The sequence below is a fragment of the Schistocerca nitens genome, chromosome 4 (assembly GCF_023898315.1).
Source record: "Schistocerca nitens isolate TAMUIC-IGC-003100 chromosome 4, iqSchNite1.1, whole genome shotgun sequence".
NCBI classification, from domain to species: domain Eukaryota; kingdom Metazoa; phylum Arthropoda; class Insecta; order Orthoptera; family Acrididae; genus Schistocerca; species Schistocerca nitens.
Window position 1 is genome coordinate 570891127 of NC_064617.1, and position 18527 is coordinate 570909653.

At 42.5% G+C, this 18527-nt stretch overlaps 2 protein-coding genes across 2 annotated transcripts in view; one reads left to right on the plus strand and one right to left on the minus strand.

Annotated features, from left to right (window-relative positions):
- Nucleotides 1-11189, minus strand: part of LOC126252439 (transmembrane protease serine 9-like) — an 83350-nt gene extending 72161 nt beyond the window's left edge. Inside the window, exons 1-5 of the mRNA XM_049953332.1 lie at nt 11179-11189; nt 10903-11009; nt 9791-9828; nt 3850-4395; nt 1238-1541 (exon numbers count right to left, since the gene is read on the minus strand). Of these exons, the coding sequence (XP_049809289.1) occupies nt 1238-1541; nt 3850-4395; nt 9791-9828; nt 10903-11009; nt 11179-11189 (1006 nt within the window). The remainder of the gene's footprint in view (nt 1-1237; nt 1542-3849; nt 4396-9790; nt 9829-10902; nt 11010-11178) is intronic.
- A 2223-nt stretch (nt 11190-13412) lies between these two features.
- On the plus strand, nt 13413-17039 carry LOC126252440 (trypsin delta-like). Its single transcript, XM_049953333.1, has 2 exons — nt 13413-13673; nt 16532-17039. The coding sequence occupies exons 1-2, from the start codon at nt 13413-13415 to the stop codon at nt 16892-16894; spliced, it is 624 nt and encodes a 207-aa protein (XP_049809290.1). The 3' UTR covers nt 16895-17039.
- Nucleotides 17040-18527: the final 1488 nt, after the last annotated feature.

The following is an 18527-nucleotide window of genomic DNA, read 5'->3' on the forward strand; positions in this document are numbered from 1 at the left end:
AATAAAGTACCCGGTCTGAAGGACAAATAAATTAAAAAGGAAAAAAAAAAACAGCTTTCATACTATGGTAGTCCAGAACTATTGTGGGTCCATGCTTACCTGTTTTGGTGAATACCAGAAATTGTTTCAGTCCAAGTTCCGTAACATGCAATAAATTTTCGATGCATAAAATTCTATGTTTGTAGTTAGTAAAAGAATACATTCTAAAGATCTCACGATTCTTTCGTTACAAGCATATGAGATATCCTCCACTTGTAATAATTTTTGGTCAAATCCTGCTATAGTTGACGATCAAATATATTTATAATTGAATATTCATTTTTGTACGAACATGGTCATTTTTGGAATAAGTAATGTTATGAAGGCTCCTTTTTCGTTAGGTGATGGGCGCCGTTGTTCTAATAGTAAAAGAGCAAATGCTTTTTTTGCAGTTCAAGTAAATTGACTTGTATTCTGCTGTGACACAGCCTGAGCGATGTCCTAGCAAACGCTGTGACTTGGCCTCATTGTCTAATTGTCTGAAACCTGTTGTAATCGCACTGATCTAACATGATACATGGTTGACAAATGTTTTACCGTCTGGTTTACATTTTTCCAGGATCTGTTTAGTTTCGTACAGCCAGTGGTTTTTCCTCAGGTAAGTATTTGTGCATACATGTTGTCATACAATCAAGCAGTGCAAGCGTTTGTACATATGTGGGTAACGCAATTCATTTGGACCAAATAATAACTAGGAAATTATTATGGGGGGTTTTCAACCGTGACGAACTGGTGCTGCTATTTGAGTGAGAATGAAGTGCCAGTATTGAATTGGACGGTAAATAAATTTCATTATTTGGGTTACTCTCGAGATTGAATCCAATTTTTACTAACATATTCAAACAGCAACATTTCAAACAAAACGAACTTCTTTCCTCTTTCGCATAAATGGTGAATTCCATTATAAAAAATGATTTACAATCAACGTCCTCCAACATTACGTAATTTGTTTTCATAATACGTCTTACATTTCTGAGGACGTTCTCACGTTAGATGTGTAGCACAAAAATTATATCTAGTAGAATCTATTCTGGAGGACACGCTGGTATGGACGACAATTCTGTACGAGTGTGTACGATGAAACATCCTCTCGCTGTAAAGTCCTATACAATCTTGGCACACACAAGTCTCACAGTCACCTACACGCCGGTTATTTCGGTTATCCAGGAGCGCACGGCAGGCACATTCGAGTAGACACCTGGGTAGCCGGGATATGCACATCCTGTGCCCCAAGAGACAACTCCATACTGTGTGGATCCCACCACCAGGGGTCCGCCGCTGTCGCCCTGGCACGAGTCCTTGCCGCCCTCCTTTTCGCCGGCGCAGATCATGCGCTCCGTGATCCTCCCGCCGTACGCCGCGTTACACTCACTCCGCTCAACGATGTGCGTGGTGACCGCCAGTAGCTGTTCCGTGTGGTTTCCCCCATAGGAGAGGTCGCCCCAACCCGTAATGGTCACTGCTGTGCCTGCAGCGAGCTCCGAGTTGCCGAGGCTGACCACCTGCAGAAAATAATCATTATATTAGTAGAACACTGCAGGTAAGGTAAGATAACAATAGATGCTATCAATTACTATACAATTTTTCCCTTTTAGATCGGAATTGTGGATTGTGAAGCCATGTTCTTACCCAAAGATGCTAGTAAATAAGATTGACTTAGCATGTTTTATTGCCATGTGTCCCTTTTTTTTCGCTATCGGTATAAAATTGGTTGGCATTGGTGAGTAGAGTCTGTTGTTTGAATATAACCATGGTATAACCTTGTACATAGCATCCGAAATGCTGTTAGACGGCGCTGGTTTCTTAAAACACATTTATTTATTTATTTATTCTAAACCACACCATTCAGAGTGTAAACTTTTCGACGAAATGTGTGATTCACGTCTATTACTCGTAAATCAACACAGCTCTTTCAGTAGAAATTTTGAAAAATTCTGTTCCTTTAATATGTTGCCGATTGTGGATGTGGTCTTCATTGCAGCTCCTTCAATTCAATCTGCAAAAAGTGTTAACAAGTCCATCCTTTTAATAAAAACTTTTCCTTCTAGTGATAATAGCATCTTATCCCGTCTTCTGTTCGGCCGTTATCTTTTGTTTTGCTGCCCAAATGGCCAAACTCATCTACTACTTTCGTTGTCCAATTTGCTTGTCTAGTTCCCTCAGCAATAGCACATTTAATATGAGTACGTACCTTTACCCTCGTTTGACTTTTGTTGATCTTCATCTTATAAATTCTTTTCAAGGCACTATACATTCCGTTGTACGATGCTTTCAATAACGTTTCCGTATCTTACAGAGTTACTACATCATCAGTAAACTTGAAAGTCTTTATCTCTGTTCTATGAACTTCTTGACAACTAATTCCGTTTCACTCTCTTCGACTGCAGTAACCGAGGTTATTTCTATACATGTATTTTATCTCTGCTATCTTCGAAAATTAAAGATTGTATTCAGGTCAGTATTTTTAAATGTTTTCTCTAATCTACCAACGCTATGAATGTGCCTTTTCCTTATTTCATACAAATTTCTAAACTTATTTCTTGTGCTAGATGTATATCTCACTTTCTGCATTCTTCGGAACAGAAACTGTTCTGTCCCAAATATACCTTTTAATTTTTCTGTGGATAACTCATTTCAGTGTTTTGGAACCAAGCCTTGTAAATCAATTTCAGTATTATTCATGCATGTCGCCACTTGCTAACAACACATAAGTCTGATAATAATTCTATGCTGAAAAATAGGAAACTGCAGCAGAAAATGTAAATGGACTTTTTAGCAGGCACAAAACGAATTCCTGCACTTTTATCAATTTCCAGAACGGCATTCCACTTCGCTGGTCATCTCATTTGCGATCCACGAACTATCCATTACAAATGATTACCGACCAGAGCTCCTCTAGATGCGTGAACCACGAAGTCTCAGATAGAGGTTTGGGATACTCATGGTCAGACTGTAATTCTGCTAAGCAGTTACATATTACGCATACCAGGCAGTCTTAGATAGTCAGGCATCAACAGCAGTATTCTTACTCTGTTATGCCATGTAATGGCAAACATATTTCTATGATCAACTGGGCGTATAAAATTTCTCTTTAAAAGTATTAAATACGTTAAGAATCGAGGATAGAGCAACAATAAATAAAAATAAGATTAATCCTATCGAGCTCTCTACCAGAAAATCTAGAATGATATGATACATGTTCGACATGAAATCTGCCATATCAACGATGTTTGCAAACGGTGACAACTCTTTAGCAAAGCTTGTAGGACTTCCGAGAAGATTAAGGGTAATTATTCCTCAATAAAGAAATGTTTGAATTAACCTTCGTTTAGTTATAAAGCTCTGACAGTAGCCGTAATTGCTGACTACACTACGGGAATACCGGTCCGCCAACTTTGCAAAAAACTGTTAATTTCAATGCAAAAACATTTTTCGGCATCTTTGTCCCATCACCTTAGTGTATGTTAAATGAGTTAGCATTTTACTTTGATGAACAGTTGAAAGCCGAATCGTGGTTGTGCATTAGAAACGAGAATTATGTGCGTATTAAGTGTACTGTACTTACCATATTCTGTAGTTTAGTTGCCCTCAGTCTTCTGTAATTTAGTACAAAGACAATATTTCCCTTGTCCATTCAATACATAAAACAAGTTCTAATTACATATTCTCACATCCAGAATCAGTAAGCAGGCATAAGTCCTTATATAGACTTGATGATGGATTTGAATTTGCCAAAGTATATAGTTGTGAAATACAGTGTTGTGACGCACTGTCCTTTCGAAAAGAGTAATTCTCTTGTTGTGAAATTACCTGGACGTTGTTTTCAAACGAGATTGATCCGGAAAGCTCAAGGAGTGCAAAGTCGTAGTCTTGTGTGGTGGGCCAGTGATATTCGTGTGCAATCATGGTGGCAACGTCATAGACGGATCCGCCGCTTCCGCGAGTTGAGGTACCAACTCGCACGGACAGCATGCTTGCGTATAAACGGTTGAGGCAGTGCGCTGCCGACAGGACCCACGTGGAGCTGATGATGGAGCCACCGCAATGATGAGATTCGTAAACCTGCAGCGAGACCTGCCAGGGGAACTGCGAGATGTCCACCGGCTCACCGCCCACGATGCGGCCGTCGAGGACAGGTGTGAGCCTACGGTGCCTGGTGGAGGGCGCGGCGCTGCAGGCAGCGACCAGCAGGCAGAGGACGGCGGCGGACTTGGACATCTCTCTCGCGGCTCTGATTGCCCCTGGCTCCTCAGCGTACTTATAGCGAGCAGGCTTATCACTCTCCTTCTGTCCTATCGAATACTTCAGAATGCGGCATCCGGGTTCTCCCGCGATGTGTGGATAAGGTCCAAGTAACTAACGTGTGACGCAAATGGCTGATTTATTGACGCACACACAGGCAGTACCGTCACTGACGCGAGGTACAATGTTCCAGACCACTAACATGAATTTCTCTTTATAAGATAAACATCCGATATAAAGGTTTATCGAGCCGCAGGCACTGTCAGATGTACGTAACAGTAAACAACGAATAGATTTTATGTATAGGAGAAGGAAATATTTCTGTAACTCTGGCCTGGCAAATTATTCGTGGTAATTTCGGTACACAGTGCACGACAACAGAAAGAAATATATCCTGATGGAGTAATGGCACGCTGTAGCTCCCGATATCCATAATAATCTCAAAGTAGGACTTTGAATATTTCCTCCAGCTTCTCAAGAGGTACAGATGTCAAGTCAGACACCTTTAAGCCGTAATATTTCCAAACTTATTTAATTTGGCTACCAGTTTCCGCGATTTACTACACTACCCTCAGAGCTCTGACTGGCGTGTAGGAAGATTACACCTCTTTTCTGGTTAAAATAGGGGCGAGCATTCAAATACCTGTACCTGTAGATTTCTGCTTGCTATAGCGGTCACTTCAACCATCAACGGAGTCGGCAGTTGATGGTCGAAGTGATCGCCGTAGCAAGCAGAAATCTACAGATACCAATATATGATGCTGGCCACTGTTTTGACCAGAAAAGAGGTGGAGTCTTCCTACACGCCAGTAAGAGGTCTGAAGATGCTGTAGTAAATCGCAGAAACTCGTAACCAAATAAAATACGTTTGGTAATTAGACGTCTGGAAGATGTTTGATTTGACAACCTGTTGCGAACAGCCGAGTCCCGCAACCATATCTGAAAAAATTGATATAGAGTCTCAAGAGGTAGGTTTTTTTTCTTTTATTATCTTTAAATTGTTTTCTGGCTTGTTATATTGATAAAACGAAAGTGTCATATGAGGAAAGGTTTTGTAAATTTATTTCTTTGTGTTATCATGTAAAATTAGATGTAATGCAGTTGGAGGGGGAGGAGATTAGTGTTTAACGTCCCGTCGACAACGAGGTCATTAGAGACGGAGCGCAAGCTCGGGTGAGGGATGGGGAAGGTAATCGGCCGTGCCCTTTCAAAGGAACCATCCAGGAATTTGCCTGTAGCGATTTAGGGAAACCACGGAAAACCTAAATCAGGATGGCCGGAGAGGGGATTGAACCGTCGTCCTCCCGAATGCGAGTCCAGTGTGCTAACCACTGCGCCACCTCGCTCGGTGTAATGCAGTTGCCTTGAATATGCTCGTTAGTTTCATTTATTCTGATGCTATATGCTTTCCCATTTATTATCATGTCCTTCGAAATCAGTGTCTACAAATAGATCAGTATCTAGTTTGGCCAGAAACTATAAATAGATAGAATCAGAAACTCTGAAAGTGCTACTTGAACCAAGATGTGCGTGCGGTGTACAGACATATCGATAGGTCGACACAGGAAAGCACCAACAAAGAGTGTGTGGCGAGGCGACAAGAACTGAGTTGAGGTGTCTGTCACGCCACGCGTCTACCACTACACATTGCGTCTGTGGCCGCTGAAATATTTCAGTATCAGAACAGTGACACATACGTGATTTCGGGAAGTTCCGCGAATAAATAATTAGTAGCTTTTCGTGTGGCGTTGCTCATTATCCGGAACTACAGTTTGACTCACTAAGATTAAAATTTTAAATTGCAAACCGATAAGGTGCCTGAAAGCCGTAAATACACCGTTTTCGGTTATAGACAGCACTGGCTGTTTAGTGCGTACCGCGGACTGTGAAATTGAAAACAAATGCTAACTAATTTTCTTGTCGTATACTGATACAAAGAACTTTATCTTTGAATGTACAGTATGCTGATCGCCCCCTACGTGACACTACGAAGATACGAGGGCAGTTCAATAAGTAATGCAACACATTTTTTTTCTCGGCCAATTTTGGTTGAAAAAACCGGAAATTTCTTGTGGAATATTTTCAAACATTCCCGCTTCGTCTCGTATAGTTTCATTGACTTCCGACAGGTGGCAGCGCTGTACGGAGCTGTTAAAATGGCGTCTGTGACAGATGTGCGTTGCAAACAACGGGCAGTGATCGAGTTTCTTTTGGCGGTAAACCAGGGCATCTCAGATATTCATAGGCGCTTGCAGAATGTCTACGGTGATCTGTCAGTGGACAAAAGCACGGTGAGTCGTTGGGCAAAGCGTGTGTCATCATCGCCGCAAGGTCAAGCAAGACTGTCTGATCTCCCGCGTGCGGGCCGGCCGTGCACAGCTGTGACTCCTGCAATGGCGGAGCGTGCGAACACACTCGTTCGAGATGATCGACGGATCACCATCAAACAACTCAGTGCTCAACTTGACATCTCTGTTGGTAGTGCTGTCACAATTGTTCACCAGTTGGGATATTCAAAGGTTTGTTCCCGCTGGGTCCTTCGTTGTCTAACCGAACACCATAAAGAGCAAAGGAGAACCATCTGTGCGGAATTGTTTGCTCGTCATGTGGCTGAGGGTGACAATTTCTTGCCAAAGATTGTTACAGGCGATGAAACATGGGTTCATCACTTCGAACCTGAAACAAAACGGCAATCAATGGAGTGGCGCCACACCCACTCCCCTACCAAGAAAACGTTTAAAGCCATACCCTCAGCCGGTAAAGTCATGGTTACAGTCTTCTGGGACGCTGAAGGGGTTATTCTGTTCGATGTCCTTCCCCATGGTCAAACGATCAACTCTGAAGTGTATTGTGCTACTTTTCAGAAATTGAAGAAACGACTTCAGCGTGTTCGTAGGCACAAAAATCAGAACGAACTTCTCCTTCTTCATGACAACGCAAGACCTCACACAAGTCTTCGCACCCGAGAGGAGCTCACAAAACTTCAGTGGACTGTTCTTCCTCATGCACCCTACAGCCCCGATCTCGCACCGTCGGATTTCCATATGTTTGGCCCAATGAAGGACGCAATCCGTGGGACGCACTACGCGGATGATGAAGAAGTTATTGATGCAGTACGACGTTGGCTCCGACATCGACCAGTGGAATGGTACCGTGCAGGCATACAGGCCCTCATTTCAAGGTGGCGTAAGGCCGTAGCATTGGATGGAGATTACGTTGAAAAATAGTGTTGTGTAGCTAAAGGATTGGGGAATAACCTGGTGTTTTTCAATGCTGAATAAAACAACCCCAGTTTCAGAAAAAAATAATGTGTTGCATTACTTATTGAACTGCCCTCGTAACTGTCCACGGCACGGATTGCTTGGTGTAAAATTCAAACTGTTACTTCAAGGTACAAAACACGTAATATACGTTCCTAGTGTTGGCAGATAACTGTGAAATGTGCCGACCCGTGATCGAATAGTAAATTATAAATCTGAAAACCGTGGCTATAACGACTAACAAATATTACGGATTCGGGTTGCATGTAGCTTTAGTGGAAAGAATTGTTACTTATATTCGTAGTCGTATGCAGACACGCAAACTGGTACTAACTCTTCAAAAATAAAGCGTTGCTGTTACATTCGCGACAGTAGCCCGCGATCAAGATCAGCAACGCAACAACACTCACAGGATTGCACGTTCAAGGATCATGGTTCAAAATGGTTCAAATGGCTCTGAGCCCTATGCGACTTAACTTCTGAGGTCATCAGTCGCCTAGAACTTAGAACTAATTAAACCTAACTAACCTAAGGACATCACACACATCCACGCCCAAGGCAGGATTCGAACCTGCGACCGTAGCAGTCGCACGGTTCCGGACTGCGCGCCTAGAACCGCTAGACCACCGCGGCCGGCAAGGATCATGAGCTAATGATTCAGACATCGACAACTACCCGACAGCAATAACAAAGTGGAGACCGTCTTTGAACAAGCATTGGCTAAGAAATGCCACCGACTATATTTCCTAACCAGTAACGTAAAAAATCATTTTACAAAAATAACAGTGACTTTTCTTTCTCATAGATCTTACGTAACTGTAAACGATCGTAGTTGATTCCTACCGTAACTTATTTTCATTAACATTGAGGCTAATAGTTTCGTTCATTCAATTAATTCTGTTCATAGTTATAACAATTTTTGCAAATCGAATAAATTCTGACAATATACGTATTACTGCAAATAACACCGGTCAACACTGGATTTGGTTCCTAAATGAAAGTAACGACTAGTTACTAAACCCGGTATGCTGATTTTAAAAATACCAATGAAAATCACTAATTGGTTGTAGTTTCTGAGACATCATGTTTGGATTGTTTTATAAGGAAACCTTGATGTTCTTTTATATGAGGGGTGGAACTTTAATAGTGGCAACTATTTGCTTACACCTAGTACAAAACAGATACTTGTTTCAAAGATTTACTGACTTTCAAAGTAGTCATCTGCTTTGTGTATAACCCGTTGCCAGCGCTGTGGAAGTCGTAGGATACTCTTAGCACTCCAGTTGTGTTGACAGTTCTAGCGGCGCGGTCTGTTGCCCGACGAATTTGTAGCAGTTCTGAAGCGAATGCCGTGAAGTGTTCCCTTCAGTTTAGAAACCGAGTTGAACTCACGAGGGCTTTAATCAGGGGAGTGCAGTAGGTGGGATAGCACTTAGCAACCCCGTCAAACAAATCAGTAACAGCTGGCACTGTACTTGATGAGCATTGTCCTACAAAATGATGGTCAGGACCTGCAGAAAGTGTAATCACGTCTGTCTCTAAGCTGGTCGTAGGTTGTGTTCCAAAAATGAACAGCATAGAGACTTAAGCCCTCGTGAGTTCAGCTCGATTACTAACATGAAGGAAACACTTCAAGGCAGTCGCCTAAGTACTGCTACAAATTCGTCGGGCAATAGACCGCGCCGCTCGAACTGTCAACACAACTGGCACTGCGAAGAGTATCCTACGACTTCCACAGCGCTGGCAACGGGCTATACACAAAGCTGGTGACTACTTTGGAGGTCAGTAAAACTTTGAAACACGTACCTTTTTTGTACGAGTTGTAAATAACTAGTTGCCAATATTAAAGTTTCAACCCTCGTATCATGCAAATAAAACTATTTTCTTTTACATTTCCGTTTTGCCTCAATCGCAGTTAGCCAGTGATTAGTTTTGCAATAAAGTGCCACGCTATTGTGTGAACATTTGTGACCATTTCTGTTACATTTCTTTCGAGGTCGTATTTACTACGCAGAAGAGAAGCGCACGACTGTTGTCTGCAAAGGTCATCAACTGTATCTTAGATGCAAGGCGGGTGACCGGTAGAAAGGATAGGCTCCTTATTTTTCTTGTAATATATGTGCTCTGTTTCTAAGGTAGTGACTGAATGGGAAGAAAACGGCTATTCGATTTTTAGTGGTCACAGTTTGGTGAGAAATAAAGAATCATACTGCGACTGTTATTTTTGTGCAACACCGTCAATAAAAGACAGGACAGTGACAAAGGAAAAGAGGATTGTGTATCCAAACTTACCATCAACATAGACAAATGTAATGTATTGCGAATACATAGAAAGAAGGATCCTTTATTCTATGATTATATGATAGGGGAACAAGCAATGGTAGCAGTTACTTCTGTAAAATATCTGGGAGTATGTGAACGGAACATTTGAAGTGGAATGATCATATAAAATTAATTGTTGGTAAGACGGGTACCAGGTTGAGATTCATTGGGAGAGTCCTTAGAAAATGTAGTTCATCAACAAAGGAGGTGGCATACAAAACACTCGTTCGGCCTATACTTGAGTATTGCTCATCAGTGTGGGATCCGTACCAGGTCGGGTTGACGGAGGAGATAGAGAAGATCCAAGGAAGGGCGGCGCGTTCCGTCACAGGGTTATTTGGTAAGCGTGATAGCGTTACGGAGATGTTTAGCAATCTCAAGTGGCAGACTCTGCAAGAGAGGCGCTCTTGGTTCAAATGGCTCTGAGCACTATGGGACTTAACTTCTGAGGTCATCAGTCCCCTAGAACTTAGAACAACTTAAACCTAACTAACCTAAGGACATCACACACACCCACGCGCGAGGCAGGTTTCGAACCTGCGACCGTAGTGGTCGCTCGGCTCCAGACTGTAGCGCCTAGAACCGCTCAGCCACCCCGGACGGCTAGAGGCGCTCTGCATCGCGGTGTAGCTTGCTGGCCAGGTTTCGAGAGGGTGCGTTTCTGGATGAGGTATCGAATATCTTGCTTCCCCCTACTTATACCTCTCGAGGTGATCACGAATGCAAAATTAGAGAGATTCGAGCGCTCACGGAGGATTTCCGGCAGTCGTTCTTCCCGCGAACCATACTCGACTGGAACAGGAAAGGGAGCTAATGACAGTGGCACGTGAAGTGCCCTCCGCCACACACCGTTGGGCGGCTTGCGGAGTATAAATTTAGATGTACATTTAGATGCATGTCGGCCAGTTCTCCATAGCTCTGAGCTGACTATACCTCAATCACTGTGCAGAGGACTATTGACGGAAAAATAAACATTTATCATGTGATGAGATGCAGATGAAGCTTTTACAGCTAATGAGTCCGAGATTCATAGTTCTACACAGGAATAACACGATGACCTTGCTTATGATCTTGAAATTAGCAAAACCCAAAACAGAACTTTCGGGTTTCCCGTTGAAATAGCGGAATGTTAGCACTTCATATTGACTGCAGCACAATCTTCAGGTCAGCACAGATTTTCTACTTACAGGTAGTTTATTGTAGACAACGTAGAATATGCTCCAGTGAATTGTATGTGCCTTCCATCTGTGAACAAGCACAACGGTAATGGCGGTTTCTCATTCCCATTATGGCGTAGCACACACGTCAGACTCACCTTTGAAGCATCTATGAAAACCCTCAATTTCTGTGGGTTTATTCAAGACCAAATGCTGCCAGCACCCGTCAATATTCTTGCAGAAAGGGACAGTTCCATCCACTGAGAAAATCTGTGCTGATCGGAAGGTTGTAGCGCTCCTCCTAGATATGCAGTTAGGATATACAAAGTACTCGTGTTTCATTTGCGAGTGGAACAGATTTGTTTCAGGAGGGCCAAAGGGCAGCAACCTAGAATCACGCAAGAAGAATGAATAAGAGTTAACAGATTCTGCTGTCGTCACTCCACATTTATCTCGGTCTTATAACGATTTTCGTAAGGGTTCTGTATAGGGAGGGCGCAGCCTACGAGTGCCTTCGAGAAACGTTTACTCACATGAGAGATGCTAAGGTAAAGGAGGACGTATTTGCTCAGCCCACAAATGAGTCAAACTGCAGTTCCGGATAATGAGCAACGCCACACGAAAAGCTACTAATTATTTATTCGCGGAACTTCCCGAAATCACGTATGTGTCACTGTTCTGATACTGAAATATTTCACCGGCCACAGACGCAATGTGTAGTGGTAAACGCGTGGCGTGACAGACACCTCAACTCAGTTCTTGTCCCCTCGTCACACATTCTTTGTTGGTGCTTTTCTGTGTCGACCTATCGATATGTCTGTACTCCGCACGCACATCTTGGTTCAAGTAGCACTTTCAGAGTTTCTGATTCTATCTATTTATAGTTTCTGGCCAAACTAGATACTGATCTATTTGTAGACACTGATTTCGAAGGACATGATAATAAATGGGAAAGCATATAGCATCAGAATAAATGAAACTAACGAGCATATTCAAGGCAACTGCATTACACCGAGCGAGGTGGCGCAGTGGTTAGCACACTGGACTCGCATTCGGGAGGACGACGGTTCAATCCCCTCTCCGGCCATCCTGATTTTGGTTTTCCGTGATTTCCCTAAATCGCTACAGGCAAATTCCTGGATGGTTCCTTTGAAAGGGCACGGCCGATTTCCTTCCCCATCCTTCCCTCACCCGAGCTTGCGCTCCGTCTCTAATGACCTCGTTGTCGACGGGACGTTAAACACTAATCTCCTCCCCCTCCAACTGCATTACATCTAATTTTACATGATAACACAAAGAAATAAATTTACAAAACCTTTCCTCATGTAACACTTTCGGTTTATCACTATAACACGCCAGAAAACAATTTAAAGAAAATAAAAGAAAAAACCTACCTCTTGAGACTCTCTATATCAATTTTTTCAGATATGGTTGCCGGACTCGCTGTTCGCTACACGATGTCAAATCAAACATCTTCCAGACGTCTAATTACCAAACGTATTTTATTTGGTACGAGTTTCTGCGATTTACTACAGCATCTTCAGACCTCTTACTGGCGTGTAGGAAGACTCCACCTCTTTTCTGGTCAAAACAGTGGCAAGCATCATATACTGGTATCTGTAGATTTCTGCTTGCTACGGCGTTCACTTCGACCATCAACTGCCGACTCCGTTGATGGTTGAAGTGACCGCTATAGCAAGCAGAAATCTACAGGTACAGGTATTTGAATGCTCGCCCCTATTTTAACCAGAAAAGAGGTGTAATCTTCCTACACGCCAGTCAGAGCTCTGAGGGTAGTGTAGTAAATCGCGGAAACTGGTAGCCAAATTAAATAAGTTTGGAAATACGAGTATTACGGCTTAAAGGTGTCTGACTTGACATCTGTACCTCTTGAGAAGCTGGAGGAAATATTCAAAGTCCTACTTTGAGATTATTATGGATATCGGGAGCTACAGCGTGCCATTACTCCATCAGGATATATTTCTTTCTGTTGTCGTGCACTGTGTACCGAATATACCACGAATAATTTGCCAGGCCAGAGTTACAGAAATATTTCCTTCTCCTATACATAAAATCTATTCGTCGTTTTCTGTTACGTATATCTGACAGTGCCTGCGGCACGATAAACTTTTGTATCGGATGTTTATCTTATAAAGAGAAATTCATGTTAGTGGTCTGGAACATTGTACCTCGCGTCAGTGACGGTGCTGTCTGTGTGTGCGTCAATAAATCAGCCATTTGCGTCACACGTTAGTTACTTGGACCTTATCCACACATCGTGGGAGAACCCGGATGCCGCATTCTGAAGTATTCGATAGGACAGAAGGAGAGTGATAAGCCTGCTCGCTATAAGTACGCTGAGGAGCCAGGGGCAATCGGAGCCGCCAGAGAGATGTCCAAGTCCGCCGCCGTCCTCTGCCTGCTGGTCGCTGCCTGCAGCGCCGCGCCCTCCACCAGGCACCGTAGGCTCACACCTGTCCTCGACGGCCGCATCGTGGGCGGTGAGCCGGTGGACATCTCGCAGTTCCCCTGGCAGGTCTCGCTGCAGGTTTACGAATCCCATCATTGTGGTGGCTCCATCATCAGCTCCACGTGGGTCCTGTTGGCAGCGCACTGCCTCAACCGTTTATTCGCAAGCATGCTGTCCGTGCGAGTTGGTACCTCAACTCGCGGAAGCGGCGGATCCGTCTATGACGTTGCCACCATGATTGCACAACAAAATCACTGGCCCACCACACAAGACTACGACTCTGCACTCCTTGATCTTTCCGGATCAATCTCGTTTGAAACAACTTCCAAGTAATTTCACAATAAGAGATTTACTCTTTTCGATAGGACAGTGCGTCACAACACTGTATTTCACAACTATATACTTTGGCAAATTCAAATCCATCATCAAGTCTATATAAGGACTTATGCCTACTTACTGATTCTGGATGTGAGAATATGTAATTAGAACTTGTTTTATGTATTGAATGGACAAGGGAAATATTGTCATTGTACTAAATTACAGAAGACTGAGGGCAACTAAACTACAGTATATGGTAAGTACAGTACACTTAATACGCACATAATTCTCGTTTCTAATGCACAACCACGATTCGGCTTTCAACTGTTCATCAAAGTAAAATGCTAACTCATTTAACGTACACTAAGATGATGGGACAAAGATGCCGAAAAATGTTTTTGCATTGAAATTAACAGTTTTTTGCAAAGTTGGCGGACCGGTATTCCCGTAGTGTAGTCAGCAATTACGGCTACTGTCAGAGCTTTATAACTAAACGAAGGTTAATTCAAACATTTCTTTATTGAGGAATAATTACCCTTAATCTTCTCTGAAGTCCTACAAGCTTTGCTAAAGAGTTGTCACCGTCTGCAAACATCGTTGATATGGCAGATTTCATGTCGAACATGTATCATATCATTCTAGATTTTCTGGTAGAGAGCTCGATAGGTTTAATGTTATTTTTATTTATTGTTGCTCTATCCTCGATTCTTAACGTATTTAATACTTTTAAAGAGAAATTTTATATGTCCCGTTCATCATAGAAATATGTTTGCCACTACATGGCATAACAGAGTAAGAATACTGCTGTTGATGCCTGACCATCAAAGACTCCCTGGAATGCGTAATTTGTAACTGCTTAGCAGAATTACAATCTGACCTTGAGTATCCCAAACTTCTATCTGAGTCTTCGTGGTTCACGCATCTAGAGGAGCTCTGGTCGGTAATAATTTGTAATGGGTAGTTCGTGGATCGCAAATGAGATGACCAGCGAAGTGGAATGCCGTTCTGGAAATTGATAAAACTGCTGGAATTCGTTAGCAAGTGGCGACATGTATGAATAATACTGAAATTGGTTTACAAGATTGGTTCCAAAACACTGAAATGAGTTATCCACAGAAAAATTAAAAGGTGAATTTGGGGCAGGACAGTTTCTGTTCCGGAGAATGCAGAAAGTGAGATATACATCTAACACTAGAAATAATTTTAGAAATTTGTATGAAATAAGGAAAAGCCACATTCATAGCATTGGTAGATTAGAGAAAACATTTAAAAATACTGACCTGAATACACTCTTTAATTTTCAAAGACAGCAGGGATAAAATACGTGTGTAGAAATAACCTAGGTTACTGCAGTCGAAGAGTGTGAAACGGAGTTAGTTGGCAAGAAGGAGGTGGGACAAGACTGTAACCTATTTCCGATGTATTTCGGTCTACTGTATACGTTGAGCAAACCAGTACAGGCAACCAAGGACAAAACTAGAAAGGAAATTGGAGTTCATAGAGCAGAGATAAAGACTTTCAAGTTTACTGATGATGTAGTAACTCTGCAAGAAACGGATACGTTCTTGAAAGCATCGTACAACTGAACGTATAGTCCCTTGGTTAGAATTTGTAAGATGAAGATCAACAAAAGTCAAGCGAGGATAAAGGTATGTACTCAAATTAAATGTGCTATTGCTGAGGGAACTAGACAAGCAAATTGGACAGCAAAATTAGTAGATGAGTTTGGCCATTTGGGCAGCAAAACAAAAGATAACGGCCGAACAGAAGACGGGATAAGATGGTATTATCACTAGAAAGAAAAGTTTTTATCAAAAGGATGGATTTGTTAACATTTTTTGCTGGTTGAATTCAAGGATTAAGCGGATATTCGTCAAGATATTGGTCTGAAATGTAGCCTCGTGCAGAAGTGAGACCAGGACGCTGAACAGCTAAGAGGAGAACGACACTTTTGGAATGTGGTGGCACAGAAGAATGCTGGAGATTAAATGGGTAGATCGAATAATTATTGAAAAGTGACTGAACAGAATTGTGGAAATATCAGATTTATGGCTCAACGTGACGAAAAGAAAAGACCAGTTGACAGGAGTCGTCCTGCGGCAGGAAGAAGTCCTCAGTTCGATAATGGAGGGAAGTGCGGTGTGGAGGCCAAGCGCCGAGTACTGTAATCAGGTTCAAATGTATGTTTCTTGGAGTAGCTAAGCAGAGATGAAGACTCTTGCAGCCTGTAGACTAGAGTGAGGAGCAGCAATGAAGACCACATCCACAATCGGCAACATATTGAATGCACTGAATTTTTCAATTTTTCTGCTGAAAGAGCTGTGGTGATCTACGAGTAATAGACGTGAATCACACATTTTTTCGAAGAGTTTACACTCTGAATGGTGTGGTTTAGAATAAATAAATAAATAAATGTGTTTTAAGAATCCAGCGCCATCTAACAGCATTTCAGATGCTATGTACAAGGTTATACCAAGGTTATATTCAAACAACAGACTCTACTCACCAATGCCAACCAATTTTATACCGATAGCGAAAAAAAGGGACACTTGGCAATAAAACATGCTAAGTCAATCTTATTTACTAGCATCTTTGGGTAAGAACATGGCTTCACAATCCACAATTCCGATCTAAAAGGGAAAAATTGTATAGTAATTGATAGCATCTATTGTTATCTTACCTTACCTGCAGTGTTCTACTAATATAATGATTATTTTCTGCAGGTGGTCAGCCTCGGCAACTCGGAGCTCGCTGCAGGCACAGCAGTGACCATTACGGGTTGGGGCGACCTCTCCTATGGGGGAAACCACACGGAACAGCTACTGGCGGTCACCACGCACATCGTTGAGCGGAGTGAGTGTAACGCGGCGTACGGCGGGAGGATCACGGAGCGCATGATCTGCGCCGGCGAAAAGGAGGGCGGCAAGGACTCGTGCCAGGGCGACAGCGGCGGACCCCTGGTGGTGGGATCCACACAGTATGGAGTTGTCTCTTGGGGCACAGGATGTGCATATCCCGGCTACCCAGGTGTCTACTCGAATGTGCCTGCCGTGCGCTCCTGGATAACCGAAATAACCGGCGTGTAGGTGACTGTGAGACTTGTGTGTGCCAAGATTGTATAGGACTTTACAGCGAGAGGATGTTTCATCGTACACACTCGTACAGAATTGTCGTCCATACCAGCGTGTCCTCCAGAATAGATTCTACTAGATATAATTTTTGTGCTACACATCTAACTTCAGAACGTCCTCAGAAATGTAAGACGTATTATGAAAACAAATTACGTAATGTTGGAGGACGTTGATTGTACATCATTTTTATAATGGAATTCACCATTTATGCGAAACAGGAAAGAGGTTCGTTTTGTTTGAAATGTTGCTGTTTGAATATGTTAGTAAAATTGGGATTCAATCTCGAGAGTAACACAAAATAATGAAATTTATTTACCGTCCAATTCAGTACTGGCACTTCATTCTCACTCAATGGTGACGTCACAGAGCGCCACGCTTTTTCACCATCACACAGGAAGCTTTTAGACAAATTTGAGCCAAATTTCTAACTTTTATGTCGCAAAGGAAAATAATTACGCAGTTTCGAAATAGTGTTCCTTAAATCTGTTGTTACATGAATCCCAGAAATGGTTATCCCACAGTATTGGATATACAGAGGATATTAAACTGACACTACGTAAATGAGTAGCAGATCTTGGTAAATCACATCAAGGGGAACAAGTTTTCTCACAGACAAAATGTTCGCTGATGGCTTTAGTCAACACTACGAAGCTGAAAGATTAGCGTAGGCACTCTACAGCGTTTATATGAATTGTTTGCAACTCATATGCTAGTAATCAGCTCCATGTGAATGCAGGTAAGCTCAGAAAATTTGAAGTTCCCATTTATCTTCTAAAATAGCTTTCTTTTCTTAGAAACACCGTTTCCTAAGATTTTCCTGTAGAGAATCACCGGCCAGTTGCCTTTGACTAGAAGAAGGGATCGGTTGGTAGGACATGTTCTGAGGAATCAAGGGATCACCAATTTAGTACTGGAGGGCAGCGTGGTGGGTAAACATCGTAGAGGGAGACCAAGAGATGAATACACTAAGTAGATTCAGTTCGCGTGGGTGGTGGACCCTGCTAATGTGGTGAAATCTCGCACTTTTGCGGCTTATCAGTACTAAAGGACTCACTGCATCGCCGGAAAATGTCAGTGAATATTTCGTCCCTAACAGAAGTTGTTCGCCTTGATGAGCTCTGTCATCCCTGGATATTTGGTGCAAAGACTTCAACACACCCTGTACACTGAGGTGACAAAAGTTGTGTGATACGCTCTGATATCACATCATACGTACTCGTTCCTGACGTAGTGCAGCATCTCGTCGTGGCATTGACTCAACTAGTCGTCGAAAGTGCCCTGCAGATATACTGAGCCATTTTGCCTCTACAGTCATTCATAATTGTCGATGTGCATCTGGTGCAGGAATTTGTACACGAACAGACCAATTGATTATGCCCATTAAATGTTAGATAGGATTCGCGTCGGGCGATTTCAACTGGCACGTTAGTCTCTCGAACTGTTTAGAAAGTTAATAATTTTTTTTTCATAATGCGGGGCCACAATCATAATATATTTCTTTGAAGTCAGTACCGCCATTAGACTGTTGTTTATTTACAGTGTTACATTTACGCTGACAAAATCATGATTTCGGCTTCAAAGTGCCATT